The 26,171-nt window shown below is 38.7% G+C and overlaps 1 protein-coding gene across 5 annotated transcripts in view; it reads right to left on the bottom strand.

The window, feature by feature from the left end:
* Positions 1–26,171, bottom strand: part of Rarb (retinoic acid receptor beta) — a 784,358-nt gene that overhangs the window by 92,877 nt on the left and 665,310 nt on the right. For all 5 annotated transcript variants that reach the window (XM_087181442.1, XM_087181443.1, XM_021238713.2 and 2 more), the window contains one exon: positions 1,237–1,378. In XM_087181442.1, coding sequence (XP_087037568.1) covers positions 1,237–1,378 — 142 coding nt within the window. The remainder of the gene's footprint in view (positions 1–1,236; positions 1,379–26,171) is intronic.

Here is a 26,171-nt window from a genome sequence, read left to right on the forward strand (position 1 = left end):
AAAATTTGAGTGCCATTATGAAAGGTGAAGGGATAGGAGTACAGGTAGGAAAGGCAGCTACAGGGGCTACCAGGAAGCATCCACTACAATCCCTCAGTAGCAGCTCCCAACAGAAGCAGTCTTTCAGCTAAATACTCTCAAGATAATGCTGTTCCGCTCTAGGGGATGTCTTTCTTCTGTCAGTCTTTTTGCCAGGGTCACATTCTCTTGTCTAAAATCCAAGAGCCCTTGATTCATAACCTAATTCCTTAACCCACTCTAAGAGCATGGATAGGGCACCTGGATTTTCATTCCATGCTCTAGGAGGACATTGGCATCTCTAGGATCCTTCCATAGCACCTCATTCAATGACTCATACACATAGTGGCTTTCACCAAATCCTCAACCGATGCGATACGTGAAAAGGTAGCCATCCCATAAGTGCTTCACCTGACACACACCCCAGTCACTTCGTGCAGCCAGTCTAGCCAAGCTTTGTACCAGTGTCTTATTCCCTATGTTTGAAAGTATCAAAGATGAAAAATTTTGCAGTATATATATTCTATTTTAAAGCATGTACATTTCAAGTACCCAAAAACAGATGTTTATGAATAACCAATTTTTAATTTATTAAAATGTTCTCTTGTGCATTAGTAAAAGGTATCATTTAGAAGAAATGGCTTAGAAGAGAGAAGCTAAATAAAGTTGTAAAAAATGCCAATTCGGGCCGGGGATTTAGCTCAGTGGTTCCAGCGCCTGCCTCGCAAGCACGCAAGGTCCCAAGTTCGATCCCTGGAACCAAAAAAAGCCAATGTCCCAAGTTTCAAAATGTTTCTTTTGAAGTGAAAGTTATATGATCCCTCCCAGGCAAAAAAGGGGAAATTAGTCTTTCTGTTAACATTCATGCTTCTTGGTTCATTTTCTCTCCTTGTTATAAAGATCCTTATTCCCACTGTCCAGAGGGCTATGCAGATACACTGGGATACACTGGGTCAGTAACTGCTCTGAAATACAAATATGCCATCCACAACACCCAACTCCTGCCCTTCCACCAACTACCACTCAAGTTTTATCTGAAAATCTCCATAGTTATTCCATTTTCATGTCATCTGTTTATACCTACTCTTGGCAATATATCTTTAGTGCCATGACTGATTTTTCTCATGCTGACATCCTTCATGATTTGACTTGAGAAGCTGAGCAAATATATTTACAGATAAGGCAAACAGGGAAAAATTTTTTTGAGATTCCACTTACATTCTTTGGACATTCCCACTTCAAAGCACTTCTGGAGTCGACAGTACTGGCATCGATTCCTGGTGACTTTATTAATAACACAATTCTTATCTCGATGACAAGTATAAATCATGTTCTTCTGAATACTTCTGCGGAAAAAGCCCTGTAAGTAGGCAAGATGAACAAACTAAGTAAAATATTCAAGCTTCATGAAAAATCAAAACCAAACTTCCCAATGAATTTACTGTTCTTCTTGAGTAAAAAAGTGAGGGTAGCAGAAAAGTTAACTTATTATAACCCTTAAAACTCTTGTGAAACATTAATAGCTCACTCTGTTGCAGACTCAAAAGCCTCTTTTAATCAAAACTAGACCATTATTATCTTGCAAAAAGAAAAGAATACGAATCTGGTTCACATGAAAAACATCAGGCAGAGTTGGGATCCCTCCAAACAGGCTTAATTTAACTAACTTCCTTACTGGCCAGAACAATTTCAGGTAAGCCCATCACTGAGAAAGCCAATACAAAAGGAATTGCATTTGCATAGGAAATTGCTTCATGCAAGAATTAGGTCTTTTTAAGGAGTCTTCTCCAAATTCCTTTATATATTTAGCTTTTATCATAACATTTAAAACACAATTTAATCTACCAAGTTTTCTGAATGAAAAAATCATCCAAAATTGGAAACAAGGCAGAAAAATGAATATCTGCCTATTGAACGGCATCACCTCAGAGTTGTGCTGTCCAATATGGTAGCTGTTAGTCACATGTGGCAATTTAAATCAAAATTAATGAAAATTACATAAAATTAGCATTTCACTTCTCCAGCTGTGCTAGCCACAGTTCAGATGCTTAGTAAATACATATGACCAGTGGCTACCATCCTGGACAGCCATATGGAGAATATTTTCATCACTGCAGAAAGTTCTATTAGGCGACAATGTTCTACAGCATTGACTGACAGGCCCACTTATGGGTCATCTAACGATCTTTGGAAGCGTAACTTGGTTGACTTATTTACTATCCACTGAATACAGGCTCCATAAAGATTATGGAAGATTGGTAAATTAAAAATAAATTTTGTCTAGTGAGGGTGCAAAGGATTTCTACCTAGACAAAAAATAATCCTAAAGATTACTGTTTTACTGCCTTGTAGGACATTAACTATATTTGGACTTTGCAACCTTATTCCAGTATTCTTTTTGCCTTTCATAATATCTACCTCCCTACTTATCTATGTATTTTTTGAACTGTCTTTGTTATACTACAGTATTCCCCTCATAAATGAGTTGAATGAATTTTTGACATATGCTTACTGAATACTGAGGTTTTGTTTGACTTTCTGAAAATTATTTTGATAAAAGAAACAATTTATCCTGATTTTGGTGAAACATTGATGAAATACAGCAGACAATAGACTCTACAACCAAGGGTCCCCAAAGTTCTTTGTTCACCCCCTTAATTTCTACCTTACATCACTGCAAACAATCGATAATTGAGAGATGCTTGTTGAAATCACAAATGGATAAACAGTGAGTGATAAAGGACATATCTGTTGTCTTTCTCTCTTCTAATTGTTCACCAGAAACCTCTAGTTGCCCTAAATATTAAAAGCAAGGAATTTCACCTTGTCAGTTGTGATGTGACTTATATCCACACAAGAAATGATTCTTTTGAATGTAGAAAACACACCACCAAATGTGTTGAGCAGAAAATAAGTCTCTCCATCTGAGTGCAACTTTCCCTGTAGTACATTAACACTGCAGGAGCCAGAAATAACAACATTCAAAGCTAAAGCACATTAGCAAAGAAAGCTCATGTAACACATATTGTTTAGCATATTTATGTGGGCACCCCAGGATTCTAGTGTCTAAATAAACTTATTTTTACTAGCAAGGTTCAATGTAAGTACCTAGAAATCTGGTTTATGGTTGCAACTCCAGTCACATATTCCAGACATGCACATTTTACAAGAAAACAAAGTTTATTTTTATACCTCCGGAGCTACAAATATGCTCAGAATCTAAAATAACAGGTTACAAATACTGTAAAAATCTAAAAAAAATTCTGTGCAGAATGGTCACCTCAAGGCATATCTTTCCCTGCAAAAAATACCTATGGGCCACTTTTGGCTTCCAAATGTACAAGCTCAATTTATAGAAACTTCCATAGCTCCTCTGGCAAGAAGCATGGGGCCGATGAAAGATACAGTCATTTCTGCGTGTGTGAAAAAATTGAGGTATAGACAAAAGTAACCTTCTCTGTTCATTAAAAACTAAATATTCAGTTCAGAAAATTCTGCAGGAGTGACTGTGAAGCAGAGAAAAACAATCTCATGATGCTCAAATGAAAGAAGGGAGAATTAAAGAACTTTATATATCACTAATTAGCCAGTCAGTTTGGTTCAGTAACAATGACAGCAGAAACTAAATAGGACTTCTTAGTTTTCCAAATCAGTGTTTTGGCTGGATTTCAGGAGGAGGTCTAAGTTTCATTAAATCATTTCCACTATGGTGGAATACTTGCTGACTAAAATACATGCTGTGAGGTATTTTTAAACATGGTTTGTGCAAACAGAAATGCCCTCTCAGCCACAGGAAGGTTTGCATCATACAAACCTTCTTCTTCCTCAGTCACCATTATGAATTGTTATATGTTACCTTGCTCCTCTCTAGAACACTGCTCTGAGGACCTACTCTGTGTGTGTGCCACTAAATATTCTGCAATATTATATATAAACTTATTCTCCACTTTATGTTTAACATTAAAGTGGAAACCCTTAATCTGTGGCTTAATTGGAAAAGAAGCATCCAGTGTCAACATTAGAAGGCACTCATAAATTAAATAAATGAAAGTAAAATAATACAATATTCAGATGTTATTTCATTCTTACTGGATATTGGATCTACTCAAGGCATGGAGCCCCAGGCCATCTCACCTTTGCTGAAACAGGAGCTAAGCAAGTACCAGACAAACCAGCACTGGCTTGAGACTCTGATGAATTCTGAGAAAATAAACAAATTTCTCACTATGTGAATCAATGTGATTTAGAGCCATGGACCTGTAAGACCTAAAATTAGAAGCCATGTATACTGGAAAACAAAACCATAATCCAAAACTCATCAGACATAAAAACAGGTTAGAATTACATTCTAAGTTCAACACACTTGAAGTGAATGGAAGAGTAGATACATCTAGAGGAGAAAAGGCCAAAAAAGTAAGCATGTAAAGAGAAAGGATTTGGTTCCATTTGGAGGGCAAGCTGAGGGAAGGGGGACGGGACACAGTAAAGGACCTTGGATTTACTGGAAGTTGAGCCCTGTGGCTGTGGCCTACCCATCATCAGTGAGAGGCTTTCAGCAAGTCACAGCTTCGTGAAGCTAAGCTCTCTCATCTCCTAAATAAGGGGCTGGACGGTTTATTTACAAGGTCCTATCCAGCTGTAAGTTTCTAGGATTCCACGTGTGTCACCACACCAGGGACAGGTGACTTGGAATTACTTGAGAGTGAGATGAGGGAGTTCCTATGGGGAAAGAAAATGGCCAAGGAGGTGGTGGTGTTTGAAGACTTTCCTGCTACAAGAATGGTCATTTTGTTTTTTTGTTGTTGTAGAACTATGGATTGAACTCAGGGCCTTTGCACTGAGCTATATCCCTAGGTCTTTTTTATTCTTTATTTTGAGACAGGGTCTCACTAAGTTGCTACATTGCAACCCACCTGCCTCAGTTTCCCAGAGGGTGGGGATGACAGGCATGTACCACTGTTCAAGATTGGTCATCGGTTTTGATCAGGGTAGGGCTTGAAAGGAGACCTACAAGAGGGATTTCAGATTTGAGTCATCACAACACCTCAGTGAGGGGCCTCAGGTGGGTACCTGTGGCTGGATTGGTGTTGGAATGCTTTAATAGTATCCTAAGTACTTTTTTCCTTCCTGCAAACCCAGGAAACTTCTGTGAGATGCCCTCATCAAGGAAGCCTTCTCTGATTGATCTGAGCATACATGAATGTTACCTTTTCTAGATAAGCTCGATGTTTTTCTTTTCCTTCTGTGTCACACCTATCCAAGGATGATACTTAAAGTATTCAGCCACATTACCATCTGCATCAGAGGTTACAGGGGTGACACAAGGAAATACTATCTACTCAATGGTCACAGACTCAGAGTCCAATGGACATTGTCCATTTCTCCTTTAAGGTATCACAGTACCAGCATGAAGCACGCTACCTTCCTTGCTGGTATCTATGCCTCCCTGCCAAGGGACAAGGCTAGGTATAGATGCCAGCTCCCTTGAGCTATGGCAGACAAGTTGGTGGGCCCCCATGATAGCCTCCAGGCTGCATCCAATGGGCTTCTCTGGAGTGAAGACAGTGGATGTGAATGAAGCAAGGGCAAGACTCAAGGAAATGGCTACTCAAGAACCGGCAGAAAAGTATTTCAATTCAATAAAAATGTATTGGTGCGTACCAACTGAGTATCCTTTAGTGGGCACAGAACCTGGTACATAGTATTCAAGAAGTAAGTGTTAATTGATGAAGTCCTAGCTATAACTAGACCCAGTGTTATAGTCCTGGGTTTATTATAACTTAGTTCTTTAAAATATTCCTCAATATTAAATGTACAGTATTCCTTAGGATGATATTATCTGTACTTAAACTGAACCACAGGGTTTCTCTGAAATTAGAGGAAGATACACTAATTTGAGTTGTTATCAGAGTTATCAGTTAGGACTTCTGTTGGTTAACCATGTTTTGGGGGGGCTATGACTGTTGCTTTCAATCATAGCTTCTACTAGCTTTTCATGACTTCTGTTGACTATGCCTTCTAGTGATTAATCAGGACTTCTTTTGATTACTCACTATTTGACTAACCATGACTTCTGTTGTTTGTGACAGTCAAAGCTGGTAATACAATTAATACCAATTATCTAGATCAAGAAGATAGATGTATATCACAAACTGAATCAAAAATTTTTAACCACATATTTTTCAAACTTTCTTAACTCATGCTCTTCTAATCTTGTTATCAGAGAACTGGGGTCCAACCAATAAACGGGGGCTCAAATGGTGCAGAAAGCCACATATGCATATTAGAGCCATTTGATTCATGTATTAACAATAATTATGGAGTGCTCATATCCTACGCAGATTGCTTCTATCTCAACCTAGGAGTATAAAGTACCATTGTTCCAACTCATTCCTTACTACGTACAGTATAGAAACATCCCTAAATCAAAAGGAAAGAGGGCCAGGGATGTAGCTCAGTGGTGCTGCATCTGCCTGGCAAACGCAAGGTCCTGAGTTCTATCCCCAGTAACGGGGGAAAAAAAGAAGATAACTTTTATACCTAAATATTCTGCTCTACCAAAATACCTAAAATTCCTGATTCCCTTGATAAATCACCCTTAAACCCCAAATCAATAAAGGATATGGGGGAAAGTGGATCATTTCCTTCCCATCTTCACATTTTGATGTGGAATTATAACATTGGGTCACTTTTTATCTCTAATACTCTCAAATCATTGCTCTAGATTTTTTTTTCTATGCATGGGCCTTGTGTCACCTACTGGTTTTCAGATGTTATTAAGCATAGTATTCTCTATCAGCTCCCACAAAGGGTGATCTCTGTTAGGTTAGATACTGGCCCAAACACTAAGAATAAGGCTTTAGATCAGGCACATGTGGATCTGAATTCTGACTCTGCCACTTACTACCTATGTGACCTTGAGTGAGTTACGCTAAGGCCTCAGTTTTCTTATCTGTAAAAAAAGGATTGTAAAAGTACTCTTCCAGGGATTACTGTGTGTATCCAATGAGAGAATGCATGCAAAGTACTAGCATAATGCCTGGCACTTAATAAGTACCCATGAACTGTAGTTATTATTATTGGTAAAACCTCTTTTCTCAAAGTTTTCTTCTGGGAAAATTCCAATATGTATTCTGTGTTTAGAATAAAGATTCCCAAACAGAATAGAATAATGAGTCTCTAAGCAGCATAGGTTCTTGTGGGTGGACAACCTCATGATTCCAAATGCTATCTCCATATGTTCTCATTTGCTTTTGGACTCATTCACTCAATGCTAACTATAGATGAAGTAAGGTGGGATTTCTCTGGGGAATATAAAGATGTGTAAGGCATACCCTTTCTCAATCTATAAGAAATGAAGACAAGTAAACACAATGTAGCAGATGCCACTGAACAGTATTGTAAGAAGTATAAGGGACACAGAAACTGGAAGAGTGCCCACTGCACTGTCTGGTGCATAGTAGGTACACAGAAAATACTGATTAAGTAAATGAAAGCCATAGGAATTCAATAAGCTAGAGGGAAATTGACACTTGATCCCAGCTCTAATGAAGGGGCAGAATTTAGATGGCAAGTTTTTCCTCAAGAGGAATGTTATAGGTGTGTGACAGAGGGCAGAATTAAGGAGGCAAAGGAATGGCCAGTACTCCAAGTGGGCAGAGATGTGAATGCTGGGAGTGTACATGTCTAAGACACAAGAGGAAGAGGGGGTTCATGTTCAAATTGAGGACAATCTGGAAGGCGTGCCAGGCATTACATGCCCAAGAGAAAGCATGGCTACAATTATATTCTTCCAAGATGGCTCAGGGAGCCATGAGTCATTGGCTTCATCACACTCATTTAACACATATCAAAGCAGATATTGAGATCTTGGTACCAACACAAACATCTAATACTCCAAGATGGCCCTAGAGTCTGGGCAAGAATGTAGCCCAAGAATCCTTGCTCTAAGATAATAGTAGAATTGCTAACTTATTCAACATACAGTTGCCTGTGAGGAGTCATGCTGTGCTGTTCTTAATGGAAGTTATTTTTTAGCTGCCTTACAACCATTTGCATAAGGCTTAACGTGTGGAATGGACTATGATCATTTAGAGAAAGGCACTAAATTAAAAAAAAATTTTTTTTAGAAAAGATATTTGGCATCACATTTAGTCATAAAAATCATCGAGTCAGGATAAATTCAGCCCCCCCCCAAAAGGAACCCAACAATGTGGCAAGTACATCTATTTGAACCAAATTACTGCTGTGTTAATTTTTATCCCATGCAAAATTCAAAACAGTAATTTTTCCTTCCAGAGTAAAAGAAAGAAAGCAAGGAGCCTTACTTAGTTCTTTGTAATACAGTCATTAAAATGAAAAGATTCCATTTGAATAAAAAATTAAACCAGAGGAGTATTTAGCTAAGTGGCATCGTGTCTGCCTCGAAAGCCCAAGGTCTTAAGTTCGATCCCCAGTACCAAAAATAAAAAATTAACCAGGTGACTACCTCACCTACCCAACAAGCAGGACTGGAGGCTGGGCAGTGCAAGTCCCCAGCAGAACAGGGAATTAGTTCCCATTTTCAGGCTGAAGCCAAGCTGCTGCCCCCAGGAGGGGAGTGTGGAATAATCCCATCACAGCCATTTTGGGAAGCATGATGTTGAGAACAGGAAACACGTTGCCTTAAACAAAAAAACAAAAAAAACCACCCTCTGGAGTGAGGGAAGTCTATGCGTGACAATGTCAGAAAAGTTATTAATAGCAAGATTTGGAGGAGACAGAGAAAAGTGAAGACCTTTTCACCCCATGAAAAGACAATGGGTGAGAGGCAGGGAGAAAGTAGAAAAACAGCCTACTATTTTGAAGATACAGAGTTTCTGCCAAAGCAAGGAGGATGAGCATGAACCTAAGGCAAAGAATGCTAAGAGTCAAGTTAGGGAGGGGCACAACTCTGAGCCAGAAAAGGAAAACAACACAAAATTCATATTCCAAATAAAAAAACAGAGTTGTCCCAAGGGGTATGGATTCAGAGATGCTTACTTTTTGTTAAAAAGAGAAAAAAGAAGAAGAAAAAAGTAAGTAAATCCATACTAGGACATCATCCCAGTGTTGGGGATTTAGTACAGATGAATGAGTGACAACAGTGAAGACTGAAGTGCTCTGCCTATAAAAGCCCTGGTTTCTGTAAGATCTGCTATTTCGTGGCAGCTCTCAGTGATGACTTGGAAAGTATTTCTGCTATCCTTTCTCTTTGAACCTGACCCTGTATATACCCATTGGCCAGAAGCTTCCTCAGCATACCTACTCTTGCCTCTGTTTGAAAAGGAACCGCATATTTTTCGAGACGCCTAGAAAGATGGTTCTAAAGAAGGCAGTGATTATAGATTTAGCGAAAACACTGCCTCTGTGGGAACTAATCTTTTCGAAAGAGGATGATTACGGCATTTTCCTGGACTTTGTCAGGTGAACCCCTAAGAGTTCAACCTCTGTTAGACCCATAGGCCATAGCTCTCAATCCTTTTAATCCCCAATTAATTAAAACTCCCTGGAATACTAATGAAAAGGTGGCCCATGTTCTTAACCAAAACCCTGAACTCACATCATCAGAGATCAAGGTCTAAATTTCCAAAGTCTGATGTCCCAGAAAAGGCACAGAGCCAATGCATTCTGTTCACAATGTTCTTTATTTTAGAGGAACATGATCCCAGGAAGAAATGCTCTTAGGTAATATAAACTGGAAACCAACAGTAAAGAAAGATTACTCAATTGGATAAAATATCTTTTAATTTAAGGGAAAAATATCTTTTTATATTTCCAAAGCATGAGCTAGGATAAAATAATTTTTTAAATGACCAGGTATCATAAAAGTCTAAGTATCATAATCCCATTCTAACTGGTAGGCAGCAAATTCACTCCACCAGGTTTTATGGCCAATCATCTCAAAACAAAATTTTCTCATTTATAAAGTATGAGTTACTCATTTCTCTGTGCATTGACATCATAAAGGAATTTGACTGTATTAATTTCCATTTCAGATCTAGAGTTTACATTTTGCCCTCTTGTTTCCAAGTGTTACTATCCTTTGTATTCTTTCTTCGGAGAAATCTCATATTTTAGTGTATTTATTGCCATTCTTTCTGTATTTACTGCTGAAAACTGTAACAGTCTAAAGATTTGTAAAATGTTAAACATAGTTCATTAAAGATAAGACATCTGAAAAAAATTTTAAAACAAATTTCAAGGAGACAGTCTTACAAGGTAAGTAAATGCTGCTAGTTAAACTGGCTGTTTTCAAAAGGTGAAGAAGTTTTATGGGCAGGGCCACATTCATGGGCATGTGACCTGTGTAGTCTCACAGGCCTGTGCTTAGCTGATTGCTCTGGTGTCCTCTCTTGAAACTCTAAATAATTTTTGAAAGCAAAGACAATCATTTTCTTTTTACAGAGGATATAGCAAATTACATAGCTGGTTCTTGCTCTAGAATACCTTCTATAGCAAGAGTTTGTAACCTTTTTCCTTCACAAGGACATGGAAGTCTTGGGTAGTCTCTCACCTCCTCTGTTGACCTTAAGACTGGTTAAAGACTGGCACAGATGGAATTAAGTAGTCATGACAGTCACACTTATTCTTCCCAGATTCCTTTGGGATGCCTCTGAGAAATTCCACTACCTCAGCAAGAGCCCAAAAGGAAAACCTTTTGGGAGGTATTTTATGTTTTACTACTGGGCTTTATTTCCTGAGTTAGGGATTGTGAGAGGCTGGAGGAGTGGGAGGAGCAAGAAGAACACAAAGAACTTTTTCAAAATAGGATAAAATTTCCACCCCAAACACACACACTTCTAGGCACAATTTCAAGAGGATGTCCAGGAGTTCATTCATAGGCCTCGTAGGTGTCCCTGTCTCCTACTTGGGTGTCACCAAAATGAAAAATGAATTAAAAAGAAGGTCATACTCTTAAGTGAAATAAATAGGACACACATGTGTAAATACCAAGTAGTTTTTCTCTACTGTGAGAAACTGAAAGTGTAAATAAGGGTTAAAATAATTAAAATGAATAATTGATAATTTGAAATAGGAAAAAAGGTCCAAAGGGGTAGGGGTGAAGGGAGGGGAAGGGGAAAGGAAAGAAAGGAAAGGAAAAATTATGAGAAAAGAAAAAAAAATGGAAACGAAGTCTATGTAAATAGGGAAGGGTGGAGGGGGTGAAGGGCGCACAGGTAATGGGGAAAAAAATAAGAACCAAGATACATCATGTTCAGGTACAAGCATCCAATGATAAGTGCAAATGTATTGTATACATAAAATGTATCAAGAAAAGAACTTAAGAATAAAAAAAAGAAGAAGATAAAGAATATGAAGTTGAGGGGTTGTTTATCCAAAAAATTTCTGTGCAGCAGGGTAAATATTATAAAGATGCTATCTGGTGACACTTTGAGCTCTTCTCAAGAGTTTAGATAAAGATGAGATAGAAGAAAAACTGCATTACAGAAGGGAAAAAGCCCTTTCAAATAGAAGATTTCAGTGGCTTTACAAAGCCTTCTTTCAATCTGGTCTTGAGAATTTACTTTAAACCAACTGAAGACATCTGTTTTCTAGATTACTTGGGTCAGTTATTTTGTGCCCTTCCACAGTGAAACCCATAGTTACCGATTTATTACCAGGATTGCTCTAAATATAACAGGGCAAGAAGCCAATGGATTTGAAGTTTTTAAATTCTCAATTATTTTACTGAGAAAGTACACCAAAATAGTTCCTGAGCTACAGTCCAGGAGTTAACAGGTCCCAGTTGCTTTGCACATTAATTACTAAATCTCATTTGGACCCAAATTAAAGATTCACATCTCTACTAAAAAGATAAAAAAGGTAAGTAGAAGGAAAGAGAGAGTCAAAACATGCTCCAGTATACTTAAACTCTTTGCCAAAGAGCACAAACTGTAAAGTCTCTTTTAGAAGTCTGGTATGCAACACTTGCCATCAACAAAGCCAGACTTAGCTCTATCATATCTTGCTGGTTGATGACAATGCACATCACCATGGCAACTCTGCACAGCACATAATTCAAAGGTCTTTCACAGATACCAATAATTATGATGTACTTGTATTGTTTTATGACATTAAGGACCTACATCAGTACAGAAAACAATGCTTGTCCACAATTTGGTCTATATTTTTTTTGAGTTCATTTAATTTTCGGGGCCAGTTTGGAATTTTCCTGCTGGAATTGTTCTCTTTCATTTTATACATGGTTCTATCCGGAGCCTGAAGTAAAAAGGAAGAAACCAGAGGGTGTAAGGGCAACAGGAGGGAAGCCAGGCAGCCATTTACACTTAAATCTTCCAAAATGTAACAACTGGAAAATAACAGGATTTATGGGATGAAGCCTTCTGCTTCTCCTCACCACAGCCACTATCCTGACAGAGGAAAATCTCTCTACATTTATTGAGAAAATATTGCTTAAACTCCAGCTCTCAAAATGGATTCTGTCCTTGTATGGAAAAGCCATGGTGACTCCAGGCTAAAGTCTGATAATATTAAGGGCATCACCCCAAATTACAACAATGAGTCTAGAATCGAGAACATTCTCTCTCTGCTCTGTGCCTTTGCATATGCTAAGCCCTTTGGTGCCAAAGCCCTTTCCTCTTCTTGTCTGGTCATTCTTCAACATACAGCCCCCAGGACGGGGGTTCCAGAGAAGCTGATGCTACTTGCACATCCATTTGTAATACTCATCTACAACTTTGCAGTGATTGACTGGTGTGTCTTTTCCTTCCTCAAGACAAAAGACCTTCGCACTCAGGCAGGTATCTCAATCACATGAGTAATACATATAATCCATGCAACTCTTATAATAAAAAATAAAATAATCTAAAAAATAAAAATAAGCTCTATTGTATGGATACTCCAAGCAGAAGGAAAGGGAAGAAAGGAAAGGTCAGCAAAGTCATCTAAATTCAATAAATAAAACCACCACCAAAATTCTTTAAATGTAAGAAAAAGAAAAAAAGGAAGCTATATTTTCGATTGTAAACCTAATATCATAAATTTAGGCAGCAATGTTAATGATTTATTACAACCTCTCTCCTTTCTTATACCAAATTAGCAAAAGATAGGCTCAAATTTCACCTGCAAAATCCTCTTTGATCTTTAAAATTAAAACAACTATATCATGTCAACACAACACCAAGATCTGAAATCAAATAGGTCCCCAAAGCAAAAGGTAAAGTTCTTTTAAACAACATGAATTTGCCTGCAATTAGCACACTATAGCTTCCACCTAGGTGCTATGCTGTATAAAAGTACACTCCCAGAGCTACTGCTGTTTCCAGACCTTAACTTTTATATGTTCTGATCTTATTTTGTAAGAGAAAATTTAGCAGAATACATAAAATTAATTTTAGATGTACTTCTCTGCTTTTCCATTTCGTATCTATCATTGATAAAAAGAAAAATAGAAAAAGAGTAGCAGCCTTCCCAATACACTGGAGAAAAGGGCAAAAACAGCTCCAGTAATAAAAGAGGTACCTGCCAATTAGTTAGATTGTTCTCTAGTTTTCAATTAAAGGCAGCCTAATGGACGTAGGGGGACCTGTTTTATTTTCCCTGATAGAACTCTTATTTTTAAGTTCTTAGCTTCATTTTCCAAAATTGCTGGCTTTAGACAGAAGAAACATATATCTTGAGTGAAAAGCTGTACTGTTGTTCTTCCATTTCCTGCATCAAAATTACATTTTTCTCCTCAGTAGCTACTTCCCATCTGGCTCCACAAAGCACTCTGCTGCTCAGCACGGGCTTGCTTGCTAACGGATGGTGGTCCCTGATGTTAGAGGCTGCTCCAGAGACAATGTCAGATCCTGCCCCCTGCCCCAGGCCAGGAAGGCTCATCTGGGAGCTTTAGGGGTGTCTCATCCCACTTTTGCTTGCTTCAGATGATCGCCCCATGGAACTTCATTCACCCATCTAATTATCCCCAGAAGGACAAAGAATATAACTTTGGAGGGTGTGTTTATTTTGAACTCTTCCAAAAGCACTTCAGCCTCTCTGAAGCATCTGCCTGAATGTGGAATTTGGGGATTATTTTCCTTAGATCAAACAAGACTGAAAATTTCCTTGGACATGGTTGACCTTCTTCCTTGGAACACACATGTTTTCAGGATGGACATTTTGTATCCAGAGTTGTCTCAAATGAATAATTAAGATATGTCCACAGGCAGGTGTAAGAAAAAAGATCTCCCCCTCCACCATCAAAATTTAACTACCAAAGAACCAAAAGGAGTGTCTCTAAACAGTTTAGCAGTTTTGTTTTTGAGGATCCCTAAGCTTGGGGGCTTTCAGGGGCAATTCCCCTCACTGTCAATGGGAGTTCCAGCAGCTAGATAAATCCCTCAGAGTTGGACAGCTACTCTCTCACAAGTTGAAAATAAGCCCTGCATCACATTATCCTGGTAATTGGAGATCTGATGTATCCATAGATGGGAGACGTAATGTATCGTATATTAATTCCTATTTGTTTTCGACATCACCTGAGGTTTACTTGTATCCTGAGCACCAGAACAGACCCTGTGAAGATGCCAAATGGTGACACAAAAGTATCTTTCATCCTGCCAGGAAAATGTACAGTGCTCTTAAGAGCCCCTCAGAAGGAGAATCTGAATTAAATTGTAATTTCAAGTTTCCAACTGGCTTTTATGAGCTTGCTTACCCAAAGTATCTCTGAACAACCTCTCTTTTAATTTTTAATTTTTTATCCACACAGTACTCCAAAAATACACAGATCTGAATCATCACCCCTCATCTTGTTATCTTAATGGGGGACGGATAGAGTGTCAGGCTGGCCATTCCGCATTAGGTGTCCTCATTTACAGATTGGGAAAAAAAAGTGCCAGACATAAATTATTTAAAATCTATTTTATCAGTGTATGTTCTGTAAGCATTCACTACCAGCAAAGTAGACAGATTATTTTTCACATTTAATTGTGTTGATATCTTATCTGCTTTGCTGAAAGTGGAGAGTGATGGGTAAAACTACATCACACACTGAGGAATGCTGAAGTGATGGAGCCTATTATTTAAAGCCAAAGTAACCCTTTTAGTGAACGTGACTTTAACACACTAAGGAAAGAGGTACATGGAGCTGCTATTTCCGCTTGTAATGTATGTCTCTATTACTGTGTCCACATGACTAAGGGTAGGACAGGGCTGGGTTCTTCAAAACAAACTCTTCACCAACTGAATCAGTGACACCCAAAACTCCTCATCACCATCCAAGCACAACAACAGCCACGAAATGTAAATGTAAATGTAAACGAAAAGGGGATTTGCCTAGCCTTTCTCTCCCTTCCAAATCTCAGTTGTCTCAAAAGGGAACATTAATCAGAGGGAATCATCACTAACCATGCTTCATCTAATCTCCACCTTGTCCAAATCCACAGAACATACTTAGAGGAGTAAAATATGTATTTGAATGAAATGTTAATACGATTGGAACCTGACTGAAATAAAATCGCACATAGGATATAAGAATTCATTACTATGGGCTGGGGATTTAGCTTAGTGGTTATGTTGCCTGTCTCGAAAGTGCAAGGACCCAAGTTCAATCCCCAGTACCAAAACAAAGAATTCATTACTTAGAAATTCAAAGTGAGCCCTAACCCTTTTTCTTCCTACAACCTCCAAGCCCATCACCAAGAAACACAGTCATGTGCTAGGTATGTCAGTAAGCTGACCCAAAGTAACTAATCATTATTGAATTTTGAATACTTTTTCCAAACCCAGGAACTCATTTGGGTGAACTGACAGTTAAGTGGCAGGGAATACACAGACCATGTTTATGGAACTGTTCTGATGTAGTTTATTAGGTAAAAGACTTGTCATAACTCTTTAGCTTTTTGTATTATCAGAAGCAATCCAGTACTCTGCCTTGCTTTCAGTAGGGATTTGCTCATATGGACAGGTGGAAAGTTGCATGGGGGAATGACTAGATTTGCCAACTATCTACGAGACCCACTGGGTGGTGGAAGAACAAAAATACCCAAGTGCAAGTCCAAAGCGCTGTGGGCTATCTCACCCCTTGCCTTTACTTGGCTTTGGGAGTCTGGGCAAAGTGTTGAACCACTCCTCTATTTCCATTTTACAGGTCTGTATCTCTGTGTGCTGTCTAGCATTGAGATTTGAGATTTCCACGTATCTGAACAAGGAAGCACACATTTATCATGTCCCCAAGACAAGCCTCAGTTCTACACCTTTTGTGCAACATGGATGGTTTGGTAAGATGCAAAAAAATGAAGAAAGCCCAAAGTCTCACAAAGATGAGTCTTTTTTGCAGAGTCAAAACCCAGCGAAAAGACAACCCCCAGGAAAATGTTCAAGTCGACAACAGGACACAAAAATAAACTGCATCATATGTAGTATTTATGAGTTTCATTTCCACACTGTCCAATGTAATTTATGTTGACCCACTTTGAGAGAAAGTCTAATGTTAGCCACTGCGCTGTTCTTACACTCAAACCCTGCTGCCCCAACCAGGGTGAGCTCTATACTGAACTCTTGACCTTTCTAACAATTATCCTCGGCATCCAGACAGCCCCATCGTCACCTTAAGCCAGCATGTTACAGGGGCAGCAGCCAGGAATGCTCTTCCTCTGTTCCCAAAGGGGACCAGAGCGAGGGAGAGGATCCTGCTTTCCTTTCCATCTGGTTTCTCCAATAAAAGAAGGAAAAAAAGATAAATAGAAATGAAAAGTATACAATTAAAAAAATTACATTTAACTTCCTTTTGCTAATGTCTGTAAGATGATTTTTGGCCTGGCAGGAGACTCCAGATGGGCCGTATAATGAATATAATTTAATACGGAGAACTGGAGTTCACAGAAACACATTTTTCCAAGTCAGAAGGTAGTAGGTCGTCTCACACTGTTTAATGCAGAACACCGGGACAAGTCACTGCATTTCTTTTCTTATTGCACATTGGCCTTTAAACCTAATGTTGGTGCAGCCAGACCCAAAGCCATCAAAACCAGAAGCTGTCACTGTCTGAGGCGGAGCTGGCACCAGTGCACACTTACCCAAAAGGCCAGAGACCACTAACTGCTCAATGTGTTTTTCCTCCAGGGTCGCAGGATTTATACTACCAATTAAGGCCATAATGAGTGCCCCAAGTTGACCTCCTAGGAGCAAGAATTAATTAAGCACAGTATTTCTTAGTAAGGAATGACATTTTTCCAAAGGAGTTATACAAGGTAGCCATGTTTCCTGATATTACGGTGCTCCCATGCATGATTCCTAATTGTTAACACAAACAGAACAGTCCAAGAACACAGTTTAGTTTATGTTTTTAATTTGACAATAAAAGAAAACGATTTTTACTTTCATTCTTATTTAGGGGGCAGAGACCGTTTTGAGTATATCTATATCTATATCTTTTTCTGTATCTATATAGTGAAACAAAATTATTTACATTAGTAAAAGACTACTTTTTCAATTACAAACACCAGCTCAAAGAAGGAAGCTAGGACTCATTTATAATTTTCCCAGCTTTCAAAATCAAAAAGTTGTATTTTAAGCCTATTTGTTAGCCAAATTCTTATGCTTCCATAAATTTTATAATTGAGGTAAAAAATGAGGTAAAAGCTTCTATTTTGTAAATTTCACCTTAGTCTAACCTAGGGACTGACAGCCTTCTATAAGAGCCCAAAACAGACTTTTTAGGCTATGGACCATACAGTCTGCTGCAGACACTCAACTTTGCCGACATGGGTGTAAAAGTAGCCGTAGAAAGCACATACACATGAGTGAGCATAGCTGTGTCCTTAGGAAAACCTTATTTGTGAACAATGAGATTTGAATTTTATACAATTTTCATATGTCATTTTACTTGTAAGTTTTTTTTTTTCAAGAATTTAAATTTGAAAAACTTTTCTTAATTCCTGGCCATACAAAAAAGGATGGGAAACAAAATTTAGCCTATGGGCCCCAGTTTGGCAACCTCTGGTCTGAAACATCTATGTATTTTCAAGGAATCAGTGAGGTTTGAGGAAACACGATCTGCCCTCCCCCTTTCACACGTACATACACTCTAATTATCAACATCATGGTCTCTGAAACTGGCACAGAAAAAAAGTGGCTTCAACCATGTCTCTTCATTACGCAGTATGTGAAGACCTCAGCTCTGAAGAAACATCAGGAGTACGGTAGGAAACAGACCTCTTTCTTTCTTTCCCTTTCTCACCAAGGAAACTCTCACTCTAAATTAGAAATTTTGTCTTCCCCTTTTTTGAGGAGTTCATGTACCCAGGGAAGATCTTGAAATCTCTGTAGCCTACCTGCCAATTAATGTATTTAATGCTAAAGAGCAGGAGCTTTTAAATTTTGCTCATTCATCACTTAATAGAACATTTTGGTAGAAAATATTAGGATTTCAAAATAACTTTATAGCTCTGCAAATTGCCAACATACCATCTGCAAGTGAATTAACATTTATAACCAAACTGAAATAATAAATAAAGCAAATTACGCTGCAAATATTCATGAGTGCCCAATATGCACTTGAGAATGATAATTAGCATTTTATAATCACGCTTCATTTTCTTTATCCAACTCCCTGTCACATTAATGATAAAATATTTTAAACTGTGCTCTATCAGCAAATGGCAATACAATCTCTAGATTAGCCATTAACTAACATAGAGAATGTAGAGTTTGGAATGCTGACATTGTTCGTCCAGAGAAATTTCACTCATCACAGCCTCCAGTCTCCATCATTTCTTATCCTTTGGATTTTGATTTTTTCCTCCCTACCAAATCAGGCCCAGAAAGTTAACACTTGATTTGCACCATCCAAACCTGAAGCTTTACAGGAGCTCTACACATTCTTTTACCAGCAGGAAGAAAAAAGAAATATGATTTTAGATTTTATTATGTTCTTTTGATCTAGAAAACTGAGAGAGGCCTAACAGTAAAGAAGCTTAACTCACTCAAATGGAATAACTCTGGTCCTCAAATAATTCTTTCCAAAGTTCTCTTTTGTTTTGATTTGCCATCCTCAACCATAGAATGTACAATTCTTTTTCAAGCTCAACTAAAAATTAATTCAACTACATAAATAATGAGTAAATATATACATTGTTTCAACCAAATTTTCCATCAATTAGCAAAATTTCCCCAAGATTTCCCATTATCTCCCTCTAAAACCACTTCCTTAAAGTAACTGTATCCAAAATGCTTTCTTGACTCTTCTATTTTGTGTTCCATTCTTATTTACATTTGACCTTTTAGGGTTTTCCAACTTTGTGCTAACTCCTGCATCTCTGTGATTCGGTGCTCTTCTGTCAGGTAGTGCAGCCACCAGGCATGCATGGCCACTGAGCACAGGAAATGTGGTCATACAAGTGGAGATGTGCCTAAGTGTGAAAGTTCCTTCCAGTTCTGAAGACTAAATGTGAAAAAATTAAATATCTCAGATGTTTTTTATGAATTATAAAGTTACAATACTTTAGATATTGAATTAATATCTATTATTGAAATTAAATTCTCGTTTCTGTTGACTTTTATAAAAATGTAGCTATTACACAATCTAAAAATACATAAGTCTGCCAGGTGCGGTGGCACATGCATATAATCCCAGCACTCAAGAGACTGAGGTAGGATTATGATGAGTTCAAGGCCAGCCTGAACTACACAGTGAGACCTTGAAGTCTCAAACAAACCAACAAATACATACATACACACACACACACACACACACACACACACAAACAAAACCAGAAGTAACTTAAAATTGTGGCTAGATTTATAGTGCTATTGGACAGCATTGGTCTTATGGACCTAAATGCAGGAATGCCTGAAACTATTTGTGGAATATATGCTCTACTGTTAACCAAAAGTGATTATTATTAAAAGGCCAAATTGAGCAAATTTTAGATAAAAGAAATTCTCTACGAGTCTCATTAGGCAACTGTAGTCTTTTCAAAGAGTAGTACCTCTGGTCTCAGCCTACACGCAGTCCACAGTCATATTTTTATTGAGATAAGGGTTTTCTGAGCCAGATGTCCACAGAGAGACATAAGGCAAATGGGAATGGTTCTGTGGACTGTCATGTGCTCAGCCTTCCATTCACCAGGCCCTGCAGGAACAATGAGGAGCTGGAAGGCATACTGCAGAGGCAGTTTAACAAGTGCAGGCTTGGGTCTTTTGACTGGATAGCATGGGTTCAAGTCTTATCTCTACCTATTACTGTGTGATCTCAAGCCACATAACCTGTCTGGGCCTTGTTTTTATCTTTTAATTGGGGTTAGTGTTATTTTCTATCTCATAGGTTGCTAGGAAGATTAAATGAGCTAATAGGTAGTAGGTGTAAAGAGCCTAAAACAGTACCTGGCAGCATAAGGGCTCAAAAAGTAGATGGAGGGCCGGGGATTTAGCTCAGTGGTTTCACTGCCTGCTGCGCAAGCGCAAGGACCCGAGTTCGATCTCCAGTACCAAAAAAAAAAAAAAAAAGTAGATGGAAACTTTCATAAAGGAAATAAAAGTGATAAGAGGTATAAGGAAAGCTGAAAGAAGAGTAAGAAGAGACCAGGAAAGAAAGCAAATTGGATGTAGATGCAGAGAAGCCCAAGAGTGTCTGGAAGGTCACTTTTCTTTATAAAACAAACACTGTGCTGGTAGGATCTTGCACACAAACCACACCCCCATGAGCTGATCTGCTTACTCAGTGGCCAGGACTCATGGGCTGCGCACAGCTTACCAAGGGAACAGTCTACTGACTGATAGCTTATGGATTTCTTTTTCCAGTTATAAAAGGTAAGCCCAAGCTGTCAGTTTAGGATGAGCTGTTTTTGAGTCCTGCGAATGTCTTTCATAATATTTTTAATTGTAGAAACTGCAAAAGCAATTTTTTTATTCTCAGTAATTTTATCTTTGTAGCATCTAAAGAGGTTGCAAACTGCTAATCTGCAAGCTGAACTGAGCTAACAGACTTGTTTATTTTGGCTCAGACAGAAGTGTCCGGCACAGTCTTTTAAAAACTTTTAAATTCATTGCCAACATTTTAAAAGTAGGAGATTTCAATGACAAAGAGATTGATTTTGTATTCTTTCCTAATATTTGCTTGGCTAATCACTGCATGATTTGAATATTTTTCAGTAGTGAAATGAGACCACAATGCTAAGTGAAGTAAATCAGATAAGAAAGTTAAATATCACATGGTTTCTTTTATATGAGAAACCCAAAATATAAATAATTTAAGGAGAAAAATAAAAGATGACAGCAAACAGGGAGGTAGACTTTGTGGAGATGGGAAGGGTATCCAAGGATGAGGGGAAAGAGAGGAGGGTGGGAGGGGGAAGGGAAGTAAAATGATTAAGATGTAGTAGGTATATGTACCAATTGCCCAAGATGAGAGTAATTATAATGCATTGCACACATATACCGATAAATTAAAAAATTTAAAAATAAATATTTGGAGAACCAGAAAGTGCCTCAAGTGATAAAGGGATTCTCTTGAAATAGTGAAAAACTTATCAGTGCTAGTTTCACATTCCCATAGGGCAGTGGCTCTCTCAAAATGTGGTCCCCGGATCAACCCTCCACAGTGCCTGGAGAACTGGTAGAAAGGCACATTCAGACCTTCTGAATCTGAAATTCTGGTAGTGAGACCCAATAATGTGTCATTTAACAAGCCATCTGCATGATTCTGACCCATGCTAAAGCTGGAACTCCACAGACACAGGGTAGCAAAGAATTAGAAGATAGCAGAGGCTTTGCCACCTACCTCACTACTGTATGTCGTGCTGAATAAGCCTAAACATTCACCTCCTGCCTTGCCCTCCCAAAAGGTACCTGAATTCTCAACTGCAATTAATTTCTCTGTAAAATTAACTCCAAGAAAAAGTAAAAGTGACTTCTTAATGGGCTGATTTCTGCAACAAATGATCAAAAATCCTTTTATGCTAAATGTGAGTAAATGTAGTGACTCTTATTTCCTTTTTTTTATTATTATTTTAAATTGCCCAAGAGGAACTTCAAACATGCAATCCTCCTGCCTCAACCTCCCCCGGTACTAAATTACAGGCCTGTACCACCACACCCAGCTGTGACTCTTAAATTCAAAATTTTATGAAATAGAGGCATCCTTGCCATGCTTTTAAGGAGTCATAAAACTGGAGAGTGCAAGGATGAAAGATCATTACCTTAGTTACCTAAGAGCCTACATCACAGGAAAAGGAAAAGAGAGTCAACCTGGAAGGAAGCCCACCAACATGGCCCAGGCAATATGCCCACCTAGATACATGGCGATAACAGTACCTATTTTACAGAGCAGTTGTGAAAATTAAATGAGTTAAATTATGTGGCACATAGTACACGTGTATTTTTATTACTAAAGCAGCTCTTGTGTATACATCATGCATTTTAAAAAATAATTCCAGTGCCCAGATGTTATTAACTTCATTCTACAAAAGATGAAACTTGGTGTCAGTGGCTTGTCCAAGAAAGTGCTGAATCCAGGACTTGAACTTGGGCTACGGGATTCCAAGTCTAAGGAAAGTCACTAGCCCAGGCTAAAGGGATGCACATCAACAACAGGAAAAGCAGGAACTATACCACCACAATATTCTATCTTATCAAAATCAGGCCTGCTGTGAAGTATACAAACTCCTCTCTTCCAATCAAATACAACCAACCCTTTGTTACATAAGGGTAATAGTCATTTTGTGGGTCATTCAAGTTCTTTTCCAGATTCCTGGTCACTGCACCATTGATAATGAATGCAAGAGAGTGAGAGTGAGGAGCAGAAGGGGAGAAAGTCAGTCTTTTTCACTCCTTTGTGGTTCTTTTTAAAAACATCCAGGAGGGGAGGGGCTCAGTCACACTGTGTGACCAAGGTGATCTGTAGATTCTGTGACCAGTACTAATCCAGCCTCCTTTACAATACATAATGGAGGTCCAGGGATGTAGCTCAGTGGCAGAGTACCCGCCTGCCAAGAGTGAGGTCCTGAGTTTGATCCCTGGTACAAAAACCAAAAACCAAAAACTAAAAAACATAATGTAGCCTTAGTAGGTGGTAACTCAATGAGATGTTTGACCAAGTAAGAGATTTCAAGGCTCCCAAGATCTCAGGACTGCCTTAACCAAATAACAAAAGCCACCAAAATAATTCTATCATTTTATAGATCTTAAAATCTATGACATTTAATGCTTTGAAAATTCATTGCATATATCTTATTTAGAAGGGCTTAAATAAAATTCAGAACATTTCATTGGTTTTATGTTAAAATTTTAAATAGGAACCATTATAGCTTATATCTAGATGTCCCCCTAAAGCTTCATATGGTACTAGGTGGGGCTTTTCAGAGGTGGCTAAATCTAGAGAATGTGATGCTGGGATTAAGTGTGTGATGCTAGAACCAATGGGGTATGATTGCTAAATTAGTCCACCGATTGGTCTGGCATAGTTCTGGGAGTGGAAAATGGGAAGGCCTTCTCTGGGTGTGAATGCTAGTAGCCCTTAGGGGTAAATATCAAATGTAAGGGACAGAAAGAGAGTTATCATTTGTCATTGCCTGTGGCTGCGCTTCTTCACTACTTTGCTTCTTTGCTGCCTTCTGCCTGTCTTGCTTTGCCGTGGACTGTTTCTCCTCCACAAGGCCCCTCTGCCATGCTACCCTGCCTTGGAGCCAGCTGGCTATGAACTAAAACCTCCACAAACTGTGAGCTACAATAGACCTTTCCTCCTTTAACTTTGGGTGTCAGGTATTCTGTCTCAGCAATGAAAAAAGTAAGGCAAGAACAAACTGTAAATAGCTTTTGAGGTTTAAATCTAATTTGGAATGTGGAGAAAGAAAATTCATGTTCAAAGACAGACAGGGATTGCATAACATCATATACAGCAACAATGAAATCTTTAAAATCAGCAATTCAAGCTAAAGTGAAACACCTCTCGTTTTATAATATGGTATACCAGATTAAACCCCATGAACACAGTATGATGGACTCACTGCATAAATTTTAAGTAAATAGCATTGCATATTTTCTCATTGCTCTTCCCTTGACGTGCTGCACTACACAAAAATTCATGTCCAAGTTCAAAGAGAAGGAAAAAAGAAAGACACACATACAGCATTTTTTAAGCAGCCCAGCCTTGGAAATACATACAGAATTTATGAATACTTGAAGTGTTCTTTCTCCCTTGCCAAAGAGTATAATTAAAAGCCCATAGACAGTTCCAAATCGGGGCCAAACAGAATTTTAGTTGAAGTCCATGGGAGTTCACCACCCTGACCAAGCACAAGAATAGCTCACTCAGAAAGGAATAAATAATGCTCTTGGCAGGGAACACACTGGAAACATGGAGTAGAATGTCTCACAACAGAAGCTACATTTAGTAAAAATAAAAATTTCCTAGGCATGGTAGAACACAACTATAATCCCAGATACTTGGGAGGTATGAGGCAGAAGCATTGCAAGTTCCAGGGAACTTAGTGAGATTCTGTCTCAAAATTTTAAACGGGCTGGAAATGTAGCTCTATGGTAGAGCACTTGCCTAGTATGAGTGAGGCCCTTGGTTCGATCCCCAGAATCACCAAAAGATATTTTTAAATAATAAAAATAAAAGAAATAAAAGGCAGAAATTTACTCAGTGACCTACAATCAATACGGCAATAATGGTTTGATCTGACACAAGCCACTGAAAGCAGGGGCCTGAACTCACAATGCACTGATAGAGCTGGGATGCACTTGGGTCTTCCGATTGACTCTTCCCCCTCTCTGTGGCCACATTATGTACATCCTAAATGTGTTTCCTATTTCAGATACCTATGAAGCCAGAATACACTCCTGAGAGCTTCAACGTGGGTGGTGGCCAAATGTCCACTTGCCACTTAACCCAGGGAGGGTGTACCCTGAAGTGGGGCAGGCTGAGTGGTGGGAGCCTATGCTTCCCTGGTCCTGTATCAGTTCCCACCTGCCTTTCACATTGAGCCACAAGTCTTCCTAGAGCATAATGATGCATCTTATTCCTACAGGAGACTCTGAAGAATAAGTTGCCGACTTGATTTGGCATCTAACTGAAGAATGAGCTTGTGTTCAAAACAAAACCCATTTTGCAGCAGCCTGGATTTTCCAAACATGGCCATGGTACTATTTGCCATCCCAGGTGGTTTTTCAGAGTGACCCAGGTACCATCCCAGAGGAAAGTCTGTGTTCCCTCCCCTTGAATCTGGGTAGGCTTGTGACTGCTCTAATCAACAGAATTGCAGAGAAGAAACACTAAGGGGATCCCTGGGCTAGAAAATAAAAGACCATGTGGCTTCTACCTTGTTCTCTGCAAGTGTAGCTTTTGGACCCCAGAGCTACCATGTAATAAGTCTGATGACTCTGGAGCTGCCCTTTTGGAAGGAAGCCCAAATCACATGAAGCATGCATAGGTGCTCTGCTAGACAGCTCTAGCCGAGAACTTAGTCCACGGGAAACAACCATTACCAGACCTACACATAAAAACATCTCCAAATGACTACCTTTGAGACCCTGAGTGCCTCCAAGGCGCTGGGCTGCATTATGAGACCCCCCAAGAGCTCAGAGCAAAAACAAGCTATCCTCACCCTGAATTGGTGACCCAAAAAATCTAAGAAGGAAAAAAAAGGCTATTTCCTGCCATTAATATTTGGAATGGTTTGTTACACAGTAGCAGTGAGTGGTAACTGGGACACATTGGGAGATTTAAGGGTCACTTCAACTATACACTATTTTTATCTCATACTCTTATTTTAGAAGTTAAATCCTAAGAAAGAAGAAATTCCACTCTCTCTGCTATAATAGAACTGCTATATAAAGAAAAAGGAGATACTGCATGTGTAAACTCTTGGTAAACTGCTGTATACTCTGTACTTTCAGGATTTATTATTTCAAAATGAAAAGAAGGCAGCTGTTATTTCTCTGATGTATATGATAAATGGGGAATTACCAACATTTGAAATTCAAAACCAGTTCAACGAGGGCTTAAAAACTAACCTTAATAATTGCTAAGTTCAACCATTATGTAAAGAGAATTAGTCATTCTTGACAGACAACAAACCATCTCATCAGGTGGCAAACCGAACCCAAATGTTCTTACATCATCTATCCCATACCCAGAGCAGTGTACAACGGGTAACTGGGAAGAGACAATAGGATATATGGAGAGG

The sequence above is a fragment of the Heterocephalus glaber genome, unplaced genomic scaffold (genome assembly GCF_053883595.1).
Source record: "Heterocephalus glaber isolate CG9 unplaced genomic scaffold, H.glaber_assembly_v1.0 deba00001472, whole genome shotgun sequence".
Taxonomy (NCBI): Eukaryota; Metazoa; Chordata; class Mammalia; order Rodentia; family Bathyergidae; genus Heterocephalus; species Heterocephalus glaber.